This window comes from Crocodylus porosus, unplaced genomic scaffold (assembly GCF_001723895.1).
Source record: "Crocodylus porosus isolate Cpor-Errol unplaced genomic scaffold, CroPor_comp1, whole genome shotgun sequence".
In the NCBI taxonomy this organism is placed as follows: Eukaryota; Metazoa; Chordata; order Crocodylia; family Crocodylidae; genus Crocodylus; species Crocodylus porosus.
The window spans coordinates 111913628-111929833 of record NW_017728947.1 but is presented as its reverse complement, the minus strand read 5'-3'; the positions used below and the strand labels follow the sequence as shown (position 1 = coordinate 111929833).

The window sequence follows — 16206 nt, the reverse complement described above, 5'->3', positions numbered from 1 at the left end:
GCGATTGCTCAGTACTGTCATTCAGGATGTACAACACATGTGGCTGCTTTGCAGTGAACTGCATTAATCCCCCTGCTCCCTACTCGCCCCACCACGGAGCAGGGAAAGCGTGTTGCTCTAAGAGCCGGCTGCTCCCAACCTGTCGCTACTAAGCTTCCTCCTTAATTGTTGGCTCCTTTTAAAGGCTTTTCTCCTCTGTGTGCTTGTGCAGGAAGCTGGATGAGGAGTACAAAGAGCGCATTGCAGCTTTAAAGAACGAACTCCGGAGAGAGCGGGAGCAGATTTTGCAGCAGGCTGGTAAACAGCGTGTGGAGTTGGAGCAGGAAGTGGAGAAGCTGAAAACGGAAGAGAACTACCTCCGGGACCGGCTCACCCTGGCCCTGAAGGTAACGAAGCACTGGCCACAGTCGGTCGCAGTTTTATAAAACAAGCACACATAAGTTTGTGGGGGAGGGCAAACATGTGAGGCTTCTTGGTGAGACAGTAACTTCTGGTGTGCATTGGGCTGGATGAAGCTAATTATAGCTACCTATGTATATTAATGAGGGTTGCCATCCACTTGGGCTTGGCCTTCACTCCAGGCAGGATATACACGTCTTCCTAGCCTATCACCTGGGATGACTTCTGGAGGAGTTGCTCTTTGGAAAGTGAAAACACTGAGCTGTCAGGTTTTTTTTCTCTTCTAGGAGAATGGGCGGTTGGAAAGTGAGCTGTTGGAAACTGGGGAGAAGCTGGCCGAGTGCGAGAGCCTGACGAGCAAGCTGCAGAGAAACTTGGAGAACGTCCTTGCAGAGAAGGTGAATCCTGGTCCTTCCCTGATGTATCTGAACTGACTTCACAATACCTGAGAAACCATTCCTGTCGAGAAGGCAATTCAACTAGTAGCACATGCCCCTCACAGCAACCAAACTAATGAAACTTGATTAAACGAGGTTGCTGAATCATGCAGCTTCCTTAGATTGCATTAACAGCTGCGGCTGAGCTCTAATTTATGAAAATTACTGATGACTCAGATTCTGATTTAATATTTAGCAGAGCCTCTGAGAGTGGGCCAGCTGTTTTTTTTTGAGTCCCAGGGGAGCCAGGTGTGTGCTTTGCAGGGCTGATTTTTCTACGGTTTGTTATCGCAGGAGAAGATTCACAGAGACATACCTGTCTGGATCCTGCCTTGAATTAATGATGTGACACAAAATCTTAGCTGAAATTTGGGATGAAGGGTTTGGCACGGGGTTGCTATAACTGCCTGTAGTCGTTTGAGAATTGTCATTCCCTCGACTGTCACTTGACAAGTTTGTGCCAATATCCTGAAAGGGTATAACAGTGGGAATCTGCCTCTAATTCAATAAATGCTTCCTAGTTTAAGGAAAAGTTGCCTTATTATCCCACTTTTTATAGTTACATTAGGTATTTACCAAAAATAAAAAGCAACTTGTGGGGAACTAAGCCAGGAAACTAGGTGTGAAATAACCCTGTGACACTGTGAAATAGTAATTCACCTGTTGCCAAGGAAATGGTTCTGGTCTCTTTTCAACGCAAAATTGTTCTGCGCCCTCTGACAAAAAGGCAACTAAGCCACCCCGTAGCCTGACGGTCAGACTTGGGGATCAAAGCCAGACTGTTATATCAGAGCTAAGGCTATTCACAGAAGGCTTACCTGGATTGTTGTCCTGCTATGTTGCAGTTTGGCGATCTTGATCCCAGCACTGCAGAGTTCTTCCTGCAGGAGGAGAGACTGGTTCAGATGAAAATGGAGTATGAGCAACAGTGCAGAGTAAGTACAAGTTGGAAGGACACCCCCAATTTCACCATCCTTACCGATCTATTCAACTAAGAGCTTGTGGACCTCCTGGCAAACAAGCTTTGTTCTTCGTTTCATACTCCGTTCTTATAGGATTCTTTAGTAGGGACTAACACAATGGCCGTTTTATAACATTAGCAATAATGCTCTGGGACTGAGCCAAGCTTTGTGACCCAAAATGCTTCTCTGAGGTGTCAGCAGGTGGCTACTCAGGAATGTAACCGTGCCAAAGGGGATGACGTATCATGAGAGGTGATTAGGAATGGGTGCGAGGCTGTCTGCATTTGCCAGCCCTTCATCCTACCCCAGTCTGTCACAGAGGAATCTGCTAGCTGCTGGGTGCCCTTTTGAAATAAGTTGGATTGCAATTCAGTGTTGTGCTGCATCAGCACCACCATTGGTAATATTGATGAGCATCTTTTTGACAGTCTCTAGAGAGAACCAAAAACCTGGTCATGCTTGCAGGAGCTTAAGATCGTAGAGAAGTGGGGCTGGAAGAAACCTCCCTGAGTCATCTAGTCCAACCCCCTGCCTGAGGCAAGATTATCTCTATCCAGACCATCCCATACAATCCGTAAATGAAATTCTTCATAAAACGGCCATCAGCCCTGATGCAATCCAAGACATTGTACCTGAACCTGCCACAGACAAAGCAGGGGAACCTCAGCAGCCAAAGTCCTGCTTCTGTAACAGGCTGTTAATATACAATCAAGAGATGCTAGACAGAGGCTGCACCCTCCCCTGCCCTGCTACAGAGGAAGGCAAAACCCCTCCCAGTCCATGCTGATCTGACCATGGGGTAAAATTCCTTCCTGAGCCCAAATGTGGCATTGGTCTGAACCTGAACAGAGGACCAAGACCCTCTTGGGCAGGAAGATCCTGCTTTAAGTCCCAGCACAAGCATCGGCACAGCCCAGTCAAAATCCCCAACCTTGGTTGTAGCCAACACCCAATATCTCTGAGGGAGGTTTAAAAAGTAACAAAAAGAAGAGGAAACCACATAATATAGTATTGCAATGTAGCACGTTTCACGATTGAAGTGTAGGTGACCAGTATCAAGAAGGTTCTGCTTCAACACCCATCCAAGCAGCAACATCACAAGCAACTCTGAGCAATATGTCTATAAGTTTGCAGATAGCTGAATGACTACCACTACCCTAAAACATGGTCAGTCTTGATGTCAAAATAATCTGCTCCAGAGTGTCCTGTCATTTGTGCATGTAAGTATGGCTTATTTCTGTTCTGGTGACTTAGTCATCTTCACCGTGGTATGCTTTTACCAGGAATTGCAAGACCGGATTGACGAGCTCCAGTCTGAGTTGGAAGAGTACCGCACGCAAGAGAAAGTCTTCAGGCCTTCTCTGAAAACCTCGCTTTCTGAAGAGTTGGCTGCTAAAAGCAGTGTTGAACCTGACCAAGGTAAAGGATATTTCCTGTGTGTTTGTCTTGGAACAGCTTATTTTGCCATATCTAAAGTCACAGCCAGAAGGACATGAAAACCTTCCCATCCAGTAGTTTCTGTATGTTTTAGTGATGGGATGGACTGAAAGGGAGTTGTGAAACCACTAGGTTTCAGACATGCGAAGTCTGGAGTAAGTCATCCTTCCAGGCATATATCGTGAGACCAGGCCAGATGATAGGCTAGTTTTCTGGCTCAGTCCAAATGCACTGCACCATGGCTGAATCCACCTATATATCTTGGACAAATTGCTCCAGTGGCAAAGTGAACTCTGGAAACAAGAAGTTGTTGCAGACGCATCTGCTTTACCTGTGGAGAGCGCATGGCTGCATTGCCTTCATGCAGCGGACTACAGTTTCAGTGGACACAAGGCTATGAAGCCAGAGGACTTATTCTGTAGACTGAAGCCCATGTCTGTTGACTGCAGGAGAGGTAGACTGTAAAGATGACCTTCATGGTGCCTTTCCGCTATGTCTGCCTTCTCCTTCCAAACCTGCACTCTTGGGAGTTGAGACTCAAGGAAGTGGTCCTCTGTTCCGTACTTAGTACCGAGGAAGTATTGTGCAGTCTTGTTAGTGACTGCTTTTATAAGTATTAAAGCTATAATTAACATTTGAAAGTACTAATTGCCATGAGTAGCTGGGATTGCTGGAGGCTTGGGCTGGGCTGTTGCAGAAATCTGATCTACTAGGGAAGTAGATGAGGTGGGGTGTTTCAGAAATCTAGAAATGCAGGGTCTCAAGAATACACCCTTTCTTTTACAGGACTGGGCTCAGAGGATTGTAATCTATTAAACATGAGCATAGAAGCAGAACTGGTCATTGAACAAATGAAGGAGCAGCACCACAGGGACCTACATCACTTGAAGCAAGAGCTTGAAGATGCAGTAAGCTGTTTTCATTTACAAATAAAGCTTGAGGATGCTGTACCCACTTCCTGGCCCTGTTGGGAGCAAGGTGGCCTTTACCAGGGCTCAGTTGCTCTTTTTTCTTCCTCCCACTTAAGCTGCAACCCCCAGGTCAGAGTTGAGGCTGCTTCTACTTGCTCTGCTCCCTCCAGACGTTGTACCGCACATGCTGTACTCCTCATTGTAGGAGGCTGTAGCATCACGGTCTGGTAGCATCACCAACCAGTGATGTAGCCTCACAGTCTGTAACATTACCAAGTAGTGAAAAATAGTAACATGTTTGCTGAAGGATGGAGTAACCTGTGTTAGAACTGCCAAGTGGTCGTCCCAAATTAGTTACTTCCCTCTTGCTGCTTAAAGCAATGGTTAGCTTGAAAAACTGGTGGAAGGCTGTATTGGTAACTTAAGCAGCCTGACCCTAATCTGGTGTGGTCCGTCCCACAGCAGTTTAAAACCCAGCACTATCCTCCTGCCTGCCCCTATTGTTGGATATGGCAATGGAGGAGGAATGGAAGTCTCAGGCCCCACCGGTTTATAATCTGTCAGAACTGACAACCCCCAGTTTGTGATACAGGTTTGGTGGGAGGGAAGTCACAGCAGTAAGCTCCAGGGTTCAGAGATTTTTCCTGGAAGAGATGATCTCATTTGTTTCGAATTTCTTGGAGGATCCGTGATAAAAGACTTGACTGAAAGACAACTTGGGGGGAAAAAGTGACCAATCTGGGTAAAAGTTAACTCTCAAACTTTGGTGTAGACCCATCCTTCCTGGCTTGCAAGAGCAAATTAAGCTCCTACACAATGACTCCACTTTCACAAGTGCATGCAACAGAGAAACGGGGATTTTATTGGTATGTAAATAAAAAAAAAAAAAAAAAATCAAAGTGAGTACTTTGTGTTGAAGGCATTAATGTGTAAGTGAGGGTGTCACTCCTGCTAAAGAGAAAACAGATCCTTGCGACTTTCTTTTTAACACAGATGAGCCATTATGAAAGGCAGCTAGATGAGACCAAGACTCACTGCGAAAAGGAGCAAGAAAACATGAGGAGGAAATATAACGAAGAGATGCAAATGCTGGAAAACCAAGTAAGTGGCCTTAAAAACCAAATAGCAGAACTCAAGGGAGAGGCAGCGATGCTCAAGGAGGAACAGGAAAGGACTGTCCATCAACACCATGAAGAGAGAAACCAATTGCAGATGACCTTTGAGGAGGAAAAAGCTAATTTCCAAAAACTGGCGCTAGACCATGAAGAAGACCTGCGAGTTAAAATGGAGCAGGTGAAAGAGAGCTTCAGCCAGGAGCGGGAGGAGCTGATTCAGAACAGTGCTTGGCTACAGGAGAAGATGCAAGTTCTGGTGCAGACGCTGCAAGAAGAGAAAGGGGAGCTGGAGAAAGACTTCCACGAGCAGCTGAAAGGGCTGATGGAGCAGCACGCAATGGACAAGGAGGAGCTGCGGCAAGAGCTTCTGGAAAGGCACAGACATGAGCTCCAGGAGGAAAGGTGAGAATAGAATAAAGAAGCCCATGCTGTTACTCGTGACTATGTGGGATGAGTGCCTAGTGGGTCACAGAGGCAAGGCTAGTGCAGAGAATATTCCTGATCTTTAATCTCCTTTGTCTTTAATACTCCCTGTTTTTAGAACGTATAAGAAGTTGGGCTGGATGAGAGCTCTACAGATCACATCCAATCCAACCTCTGCCTGAATCAGAATCATTCCTATGCAAACCAGGCCATACAAATCTATAATCTAACCTCTTAATAAAACTACCAACACAAGACATAACACCCAAACCTGCCACAGGTGGAGTAGGGGCACCACGGCAGCCAACGCCCTGCTCCTATTAAAGATTGTGAATATGCACCCAAGAGATCCCAGGTAGAGGGCCTGTCAAGCTGTGACTATTTTGTAGTATGGAGCACTTGGATTTTACTTCTAGTTTTATTTTGGGCTTGGTATTCAGTTGTATTGGTTTTAATTCTCTATGAGTAACGCTGTAGATTTAAAAAAAAATCACACTTGTTAGTAGGACTTATAGGGGCACAGTTAAGTGGTGGAGTGTATTCAGTGCCCCTTGCTTTACAGCCTATGTGCATTTAGAGCATTACAAAGAAACGTGTTCAGCTCTCCAGCTCAAGACCCAAGGCTGTCATTCTGCAATCTGCTCCATGACGATAGACACCTGTCGTCATGTGAAATGCCACCGTGGGGTCCACTCCCATGCATCCATTTGCAAGACTGGAGCTTAATTTTTATTTGTATAAAAGGCCCCCTCAGAGGATGCTCCGTGAATTATTCCTTTTTAAAGCAATTAGATGTACGAGTCCCAATAGACTGTATCTTGAATTTAACCCTGGCTGACAGAAGCAAGAACAGTGGTTGAATGGGTCAGACTAAAAGTTGGTTAAATATGTCAATTCCAACAATTTTAGTGGATAGTTTAAAAACGGACATTTTAATCTTTCTCATTTGGGAGTAATGTGTTATGTTGACCGTATTTAGGGAAAAAACAGAAACCGAGTATAATAGAAGAACGTCTCGCGCAGAAACTCAGTTTTCTGTCGACCGACAAATGCTTGTGAACAAGTATGAAGAAACAATGCAAAAGCTCGAAGAGCTGTACCAGCGAGAGTTGCGTGAACTTGGGGAACAGCACTGTGAAGAGAAATCCCAGTGGGAATTTGAAAAGGATGAAATAGTCCAGGAGTCTGCTGAAGCCCAAGAACAACTGAAGGCAGCCCTGGAGAAAGAAAAAGCTGCCTGTTCTGCGCTAACCCAGGAGAGAGAGCTCCTGGAGAAGCAACTCAAGGACCAGGTGAACAAGTTGGTGTGCGAGAAGCAGCAGCTTGAAAAGGAGCTGGAAGATCTGAGAAATGCTTCGAAAGAACAAGACAGCAAGTTGAATAATAAGATACGGGAACTTCAAAGTGACTATGAAAGAGAGCTACGAGACAAAGAAGAGCATGCATTTATGATGGAGGAAAATACAAAGCTGGTTTGCCAAAAGCTCGAACAACTTGAGACTGAATATGAGCAAGAGCGACGGAAACTGAATTCCAAACTTCAGGCTGTCGAGAGCGTGAACAAAGAGATGAACGATAGGACTGAAAGAGAGAAGGCAGAGCTGCGTTTGCAGATCTCAGGTCTTCAAGAAAAAGTAAAGGAACTGAAGCAGGAAGCACTTAACTTCTCCAGACTGCAAAATGACTACAGCGCCTTGGCAAACAAATATGCAGCGATAAAGGACAAGGTTTCTGCACTCTCTGATGTGCAGCTGCTGGAGGAAGACGCGGATGTTCTTATAACCCTTCAAAAAGTGCATGAGCAAGCAGTGAAAGAGAATGTGAAAATGGCCTCTGACCTTGCCAAGCTGCGGCAGAGGTTACAAATGCTGGAGCAAGAGTGGGTGCAGCGTCATGACCAAGTTGATGCTGAGATTGAAGATCCCGAACTGCAAGATGGGATGGGCCCAGATGGGAGCAATGCCAGCAGTCTGGACGACCTGCGAGATGGCTGGAACAAGGTGGACAAGGGATCAGACTGGAATCCACTTCTGTTGTTGGAGGTGAAAACAAAGCAACTGGAAGAAATGATTGAGGTTCACTCCAGCCTCGAGAGGACGTATGAAGAAACCAGAGGGGAAAACCATGCTCTTAAAAGGAAGATTTGTCAGCTGCAGGAGCGCGTGGTGGGCTTGGAAGCAGAATGTAGTCAAGCCAGCAACAAGAAACAAGATCTGGCTTCCAAAATCGCCGTGCTGCAAAGGAAGCAGACACAGCTTGAGAAGGTCCTGGAGACCGTTCCCAAGTTGAAGATGTGTGAAGATGATCAAGGAGAGAGCGATGGTCTTCAGGAAAACACCGATCTGGCTGCAAGAAGTACAGGGCTTTGTGCTGACATGTCAAGGCGGCAGACTGAGCTAACAAAGGCTGAGGAAGAAACCGAAGCCCCTCTCCAGCATGAGAAGGTATGTGGAGCTGTGAAAAGAGAGCATGGAGAACTGAAACATCTAGTACCTTGGCCTAGGGACAAGACGGAAGAGCTCGAAGAAAGATCAGTGACACAGCTGAAACTCCTGGCATTGCAAGAAGAAATCCAGCTGGAAAACCAGGCCCTGAAATCTGAGATGAGACGGTTAATTGAAAAAAATAATCAACTGGAAGGGTACGTACCTAGGCTCACAAGCCTGCAGCACAGGCTGGAAGAAAGTAGCCAAGAACTTGTGAAACTCCAGCAGGAAAAAACACAGCTCCTAGAAAAGTTCAAAGAAATGGCAGATGCTCAGGAAAAAATGGACACGCGCAGCGAGAACCTCGGACTGCAGTGCACGCTCGGAAAATTGGACGCCCTGACTGCAAGGCTTCACATGCTGCAAGACCAGCACGGGCAGTGCGAAAGTGCCTCGAAGGAGATGGCAGCGGAGAAGAGGGAACTGCAAGAGCTGAATAAAAAGCTGAGAGAGAGAGTGGCTGCCTTGATGCAGGAAAAAGACTCGCGGGGTCAAGGCAGCAAAGAGGAGCTGAACTCAGCCATCTACGACTTGCAAAGCATGTGCAGCGACCTGCAGCAAAAGGTGGAGCTCCTGAGGTAACGTACGCTTCCAAACCGTCTCATAGGACGTCTTTGTGGAGCCTCGGAGATCTAACCCGCCTGCTCGCCGCGCTTAGAAAACTAACCCGCTCGCCTTTCACTGACCCGTACGTAACCGCTACTGACTCCAGTGTGCTCCTGTCACATTAACAAGTAGATTAACCTTGACTAGATGACAGCTCCTTGGATGCTAATTAGTAGCGAGCAAACGACTTCATGCTAATTAGTGATGATGCTAGTTATCAGTGAGCAAATGACTTTAACCTGGACTAGGAAGGTTGGGAAATTTGAATGCTGGGTGAATGCGGTAGGTTGCAACTGTTCTGCAATGGGTAGTGGGAAAGCTGGGCGATTTGCTCAACTACTTGCTCGCTTTTGAATGCGTTTCTTCCTGCAGAATAGCTTCCACATTGAACCTAACCAACTTTTTAATGTGAAAGTACGGGAACTTTTCCAGAGAGCTCTTTAATTTGCATACTAATGTCACTTCAGCCCTCCGCCTCTTGTGTCTTAGTTCTGTGTTTGGTACTGAACGCAATTTGAGATGCTAACAGAGCCACTTTTTTCTTAAACATCAGTTAATGCAGAAAAATCATAATAATTTTTCTCGGAATAAGGCCACTTAAATCATTTGGCGTCCATTAAGTGTATGATGTGGTGAATAGCATAAGTCAGACGCAACATGCCATAAAATATATGCATTTTTGTTTCAGTAAGTGCTGCTTTTGAGATTAGGTAAAACTATACAAATTGATCCTAACATTCTGACATTTCTTATGGGAAGCCTGTAGTAGTCCTTTCCAGTATTGCAACACCTCTAGGTATTTATCATTTCAGCTTTGTTTTTTTTAAAGAATACCTATCTAAAACTGCAAAGGCATGTCTAATTTTGTTTCTTCCTTTGCTGGTATTCTTCTTTGAATTGTTATTCCTAAAAGAGCTGTTCTACTATATTACACTGTGCAAATGCTATATAACAATAGTTTTCAAGCTGTTTAAACTTGTTATTTGTAAAGTAATTTGAAAACTAAATGCTCTATATAACCCACGATTATGCACTGAGCTTTTTACTGAATTGGAGTAATTTGCATTGAAATATGATTTCAAGTTTAAGTTTGTATTTTACTCAGTTTATACATACAACTCAAAAAGCACCTACGCACGGCTCTGAAATGTGATGCTTGAGGAGCATTTATATAAAAGATACCGAAATCCCATCCCTGTAACAGTTATCGCAGGTCACTCTGTGGTTTTTATTGTTACGAGTGATTTGGGACTAATGAGGCAAGGTGCAGTACAAGAACATGGTTATCTGATGCCTGTCTTGTCTCTACGTGGTAGATGTGATGCTGAGAAGCTCAGAGAAGAAAATGCTCTTCTGAAGAATGAATTAGCACTATTGAATGAAGAAGGTAGTGTTTCTCACCTCAGATTAAGAGAATTGAGTGGATCTCGAGAAGATATGTGGTAAGGATTCAGAGTGGTGAATACTGCATGTGTTTCCTGGTTTGACGCGCATTGTAAGGCAAACAGAAAATTTGCCCCCTTTTGAGGCCAAGGGATGTAGAAAGACCATCCCTGAGATCTTTTGCTTGTTGGAATTTAAATGCAACTTTTATCCACCTGCATTTACAATCCAGTCTGGACAGCAGAGGTTTCCTGAGCTGCTGTGTGTACTCAGACCTGTCTTTGCTGCTTCTGCTCATCCCTACCTAGGAAAATCTCTCATTAGATGAGGTTTGCCTAGAAGTCCAAGTAGCAGAGTCTATAGTCTGTTTAGCAGTAGCACATGCTTTAGAAAGGAGAGTTGATGATGGGGTGTATCTAGAGTCATCCTCCCTAGCACTGTCTATCTTTGTTTTAGGGATGTCAGAGGAGACATCTCCAATGGTTTCCTAGCTTCTAGTGAACCTGTCTGCCATGAATTTGTCCAATCCTTTTTTGAACCTTTACAGCCTTCTGCAGCAGCAAATTCTACAAGTAACTACACACTGTATTTAAAAAAAGTAGTACTTGCTTATTATAAACCTTGCAGTCTAATTATTTCAGTGGGTGCCCCCTAGTTCATGTGTTCTGGGACTTGGTACTTTAATCACACCCTCTTTTTGCCTTCCCATGTACTTCACGGTTTTAGTGCTTTGCCTCCAACCATCTGCTCACATTAGTTGGCAACTATATCTACCTGCTTTCTGCTGACTTCGGGCATGTCTACACATTCAATTAATGTGCTGTAGGTAATGCACATTAAATCTAGTACCTCCATTGTGAGGTACTAGAAAAATGCACATTAGCCTATCTTAATGCACATTAGCTAAAGACTGTAGGTTTTCGTGATGCCTTGATGCACATTAAAATAGGCTAATGCACATTAAAGTACATTGTGCCCAAAGGCATTTTAAATGAGGAAGCATGTAGGGGATTGGAGAAAGAATAGCATTTTCATGTGGCTACACTGCAAGCTCTTTTTCCCCGTCACACTTACAGTAGTCTGTATAGACTGCCATAGTCTTTTAGGAAAGTGGCACACAGGGTTAGGAAATGATCCCTAAGTCCTTTGGGAAAGAGAGAAGGGGAGCTACTAACCCTGCAGCTGCCCTCTGCCTTTACGCCTCTTGAGAGTAATTTTATTTTTTGCAGCAAAAGCCATTTTTAATGGCTAGAGGGTATAAACCAAACCAGCCTTACAGAAATGTATTAACAAGCAAGTTGGTGCTAACTGCGCTTTTGTTCAATGTCCTTGATTTCAGGCAAAAAATAGAAGCCGAGAGAAAAGAGAAAGTGGCTGTGCAGAAGATGGTGGACAACCTGAAGAAACAGGTATGAAGGCTGATGTTTCTTTTCTGGAAAGACCTTCATTGCATAAGGGAGTTTCCTTCCTTTTGTCACATACATGCAGGCGATGAATCCTGATGCATCTAAAAGTTCAAAGACTGATCTAAAATTGCCATAGGTTCTTGTATGCTGTTTGGTGTTGGTGTGAGGTTTCTCTCCAGCTTTCTCCTGGGGCATAACAACCTTTTATTAGCTCTCAGACCTTTAAAGGCCTTGTCCGTGTTGAGCCTGAAGAGGTTTCCAAATGGGAAGCACTTAATTCTTTTCTTTGTCTCCCTTGTGGGCAGTTTTCCACCGCCCAATGTTGTATGTTGTCCATGTGCCTGAGACTGGCCACTTACTAGCTCGTCTTGGTCTAGGAGCAGTGCTGAAGTACCTGTGACCATATTGCTATACATCAAGCTGCATATGAGAAATGTTCTGAATAGTTTTGCAAAGCTGACATATGACCCTAAGATCAAAAGAAAGGGCTGGAAGGGACCTCATAAAGTCATCTACTCCAGCCCTTTGCTCATGGCAGGATTATCCCAATTAAACCATCCCAGCCAAGTGTCTGTCCAACCAGCTCTCGAAAATTTTCAGGGATAGCTAGTCTACAACTTCTCTAGGCAGCCTATTCTAGTGCCTGACCACCCTTGTAGTCAGAAAATACCTCCTAATCTCCCACCTACATTTCCTCTGCTGCAGCTTGAGGCCATTGCTCCTAGTTCTGTCATTGCTCCTAGAAGAAAAGATGGTCTTCATCCTCTCTGCTATTGCCCTTTGGATATTTGAAGACATAATGCATTCACTGCCAGTGGAAACACTGCTTTGTAACCTGATGCTGCTTGATCTAAAATGAATGCATCGAAGGAATAAAGAAGTGAAATAGTCTATAGCAAGAAGTACATGTGTATATTACTGAGATGAGTTGGATAATGATCGTGCTGTCAAATCACAAATGAAGACCTTGACAGGGGCCATTTGATTAGCATGAAAGAAGGTGGTCCTAAACCAGTTTGGTATGAAAATATTTAGTTATTTCTGATACTTCCTGGTTTTCCTCAGGTGTTGGATTTGAAAGCCAGGAACCAGCAGCTGGAGTTTGAAAGTGCAGAATTAAGGCAAAAAAATTCCAAAAACCAAGTGGATGTGCAGGATCTGAATCAACGGTTGGCAAGACTGCTCAAGCAGAAAGAGAAGGAAGCAGGGAAGTGTACTTTGGAGGAATGGGAAAGGGAGAGATCCAAGCTGAAAGAAGAACTGGAAAACTGTAAAGTTAAGGCATCAGCTTTGGTATCTTCCTTGGAGGCAGAGCTGTCTAAAGTCAAGGTTCAAACCCATACACTAGAAGAGGAAAATCACCTCCTTAAACAGGAACTGGAGAAGACCAAACAGGTAAGGCAGCCCTGGCTTTATTCTGTTTTCAAACAGACTCTACAGCTGGCAGATTTATCCCAGTGGCAGGATGATTGACCTTAGCTGCTCTTCCCAAGCTTGTGTTAGTACTTCGTGTAGGAAGGCCACAGGAAAAGGGACTGTAAACATCTTGGAATGATTCCTGCGTGTGCAGGAGTTTGAGTTTGTTCTCATGGTGAGAAATGCTACTCTTCCATTTAACTACAGCTGATCTTCCAAAGCAATGGACTTTGAGAGAGCAGTGTTGACGATGAAAGGGCAGAAAATAGAGAAATGGGGATAGATGGGTGTCCAACAAAGTGGTGCTTAAATAACTTAACTTTGCTGTGATTCCCAGATCTCTGAAGCAGCTGTGCTCATGTATGTGGTTCCCATTTGAGTCTGTTTCAGGATGTTCTCTAGAGGAGACATCAGATTTAGTGTTGCAGAGAGATGACTCATCCTAAAACACTTCAGCAGATGCTAGTTGTACTGGGTGATTTTGGTAGATGTAATTTAAGCAATCGGAGAAGCGTGTGCGATCCACTGTAAACATACTGCAGTTGCATATCATTAGAACTAGTTACAGTTTGGGGAGGATTATTCACTATTCTAATCAGGGCTCCATGAAATCAAGTGAAGATTGCAAAAAAAACCTCAAAACCTACCATTAATGTACATGGTTGGATAAGACGGAAACTGGCCCTCAAAGGCCCATGTTTCATTTACATTTGTTTCTCCAACTACAGAGTAGGTTGCAATGCAAGTTAAGATAATTAAGCAGAGATTGAATGACCTGGGAAAAGGTGGAGTTGCGCTAAAGCAACTGATAGGAAATTAGAGAAGAGATCAAGAGCCTGAAGTACTGTATTGGAAAGAAAAAAAAAGTGAATTAAAGGGCTCTTTCCCTACTGCTCCCTCCCTTTCTCTGACTCCTAGTACTTGAAGGGTTAGTGGTGATGTCCAATGGCAGCCGATAGGTATTTGAGTAGAACTTGTCCAGCAATAATATCATGGCTTTTAACCCTGGCTGCTGGGGTTGAACCTTGCATGTGGGTCCAGCACCGCTTTTATTCTTACTGATGGGTACAGCATGTATCCCATTTAGTGCATTGCCAAGGAAGCGAAGTTTTATGATAGACTTAATAGCTATTTAACACTAAAATAGGTCGTATAAAATGCATTGTGTCTGTCCACTGGCTTCTGGTGCCTGGGAGGGGAAATGGGAAGCATCAGACCGAAAGCAAATGGAGGGAGGGATCCAAAGGACTGTGGGAGGGCTGGCAAGCGTACTGGCTCTAAAACAGGGCAAGACAAGCAATTACCACTGCCGTCAGCCCTTGACAATGTGCCAGGTGGCACAGACTTGGCATCCGCTTACAGGCTTGTCTCCCTCATAAATGAAGTTTTCGTCCAGGCTTTGGACAGTAAGATTCGGAGGATCCAGAGGACAAAGTTGCATAGTTGACAAAGCTGAGACCCTTGACAAGTTAGTTCTCTGCAGCAAGTACCACTGTGCTCAGTAAAGGGTATCAATGAATCGCAGAGAAGTCAGGCTGGAAGAGATCTCTGGAGATCACATCTAGTCCGAGCCCCTACCCGAGGCAGGATCAGCCCTGTCCAAACCATCCCATACAATCCATAATCTAAGCTCTGCATAAGCTAGTCAACCCTGACATAGCACAAGACGTCACACCCAAACCTGCCACAGGTGAAGCAGGGGAACCACGGCACCCAGCATCCTGCTTCTATAAAATGTTGTTAATATGCACCGGGGGGATCCCAGGTAGAGGCTGCATCCCTTGCTACATAATATGGCAACCCCCCCCCCCCCCCCCCCAACAGACAGGATCAGTCTGCCCACAGGGTGAAACGCCATCCTGATCCCAAATATGACAATGCCTCAATGAAGAGGGTTACCAGAGATGATCAAGTCATGTTCCTTAGAGCCCTCAGCCGGTATTGCCTCTTAATGGTGGTTATAAAATCAGAAGAAAACTCACAATTTCCAAGACTCTTGTTCAGCAGATTTCAATAAGGAGCTGTTATCCATTTGTGAAAACATCACTGGTACTTCCGATCATTTTTTTTTTTTTTTCACCCAATTTCCAGCTTTTCCTATGTTGGCAGCATTGCAAAACCATTCATATTTTATAACCACTTGGCTCTACAGTAATGCTTCTGAGTCTGTTGGCCTTGCAGCTAGATGGGTCATATTAGGCCAGTCTGTAGACCAGATCCTGTGTGCAGGATCCGCCCACAGGATTGGTTCATGGGTGTGATCTGGCACAGCAGCCTTGCCCACACACTGGATCCAGGACCCCCACAGGGGCCCATTCAGCCCTGTTTTCCTATGATCCAATGAACCTCTAAAGAGGGCCCAAGTCATTTATTTGGCTTTGCTGTCAGGTGTTTTACAGCTTATAAATACTGTATTTGCTCAGTCCCAAGATTAGATTTTTTTTCTTCCCACTCATCAGGAGGCAAATGAAGCCTTGCCTTAAAATGGAGCACTGGCAGGCAGCCCTGGGTCCTCTTTTGCTCTCTGGCTTTGGGCTGTTTCCCTCGCTGTTCTCAGCTGATCCAGGGGGCCGTGGAGGGATCAGCCCAGAACCAGAGAGCAATAAGAGAACAGGCCTGGAGCCAGGGAGCACACGGCCTGAGGGTGGTAGGGGAATCAGCGCTGGGTCTCACTGCTCACCATCTCTGGCAGGGGGCAAAAGGCCGGCATGGGGCAGGGAATCAAGATGAAGCAAAGGAAAAATCTGGGGTCAGGCTGCCTGCCCCCCTATCACTTGCCTCTACATGACTTGCCCCCTGCTCCTGCTTTCCTTGTCCCAGCAGTGGGGCGTGGGAGGGATGAATTTAAAGATGACTCAAAAAATAAAATTCTTGACATGGAAACTTACAAGACATGTATCATTTTCCATGTATAGAATCTAATTTGGGAAAAGGGGTGTGTCTTTAAAGTCGTCTTAGATTTGAGTAAATACAGTATGAGGAATGTATGTCCCCCTTGTACCATGATTTTTTGTGACCTTTTATGATCAGGTAACAAAGGCCTTGGATGCAGGTGTTGCTGTGGATGTAGTCTATCTGGACTTCAGCAAGGCCTTTGACACCATCTCCCACCCCATCGTCATTTAAAAACTAGGCGACTGTGGCATTGCTGCCTACACAGTCAGATGGATTGCAGATTGGCTCAAGGGTCGTACTCAGAGGGTGGTGGTGGATGGGTCATATTTG

General features: G+C 44.9%; 1 protein-coding gene across 4 annotated transcripts in view; it reads left to right on the top strand.

The window, feature by feature from the left end:
* Positions 1–16206, top strand: part of NIN (ninein) — an 88758-nt gene that overhangs the window by 43419 nt on the left and 29133 nt on the right. For all 4 annotated transcript variants that reach the window (XM_019550950.1, XM_019550951.1, XM_019550952.1 and 1 more), the window contains exons 10-19: positions 212–386; positions 687–797; positions 1682–1771; positions 3082–3217; positions 4022–4143; positions 5140–5663; positions 6664–8748; positions 10093–10218; positions 11499–11568; positions 12631–12960. In XM_019550950.1, coding sequence (XP_019406495.1) covers positions 212–386; positions 687–797; positions 1682–1771; positions 3082–3217; positions 4022–4143; positions 5140–5663; positions 6664–8748; positions 10093–10218; positions 11499–11568; positions 12631–12960 — 3769 coding nt within the window. The remainder of the gene's footprint in view (positions 1–211; positions 387–686; positions 798–1681; positions 1772–3081; positions 3218–4021; positions 4144–5139; positions 5664–6663; positions 8749–10092; positions 10219–11498; positions 11569–12630; positions 12961–16206) is intronic.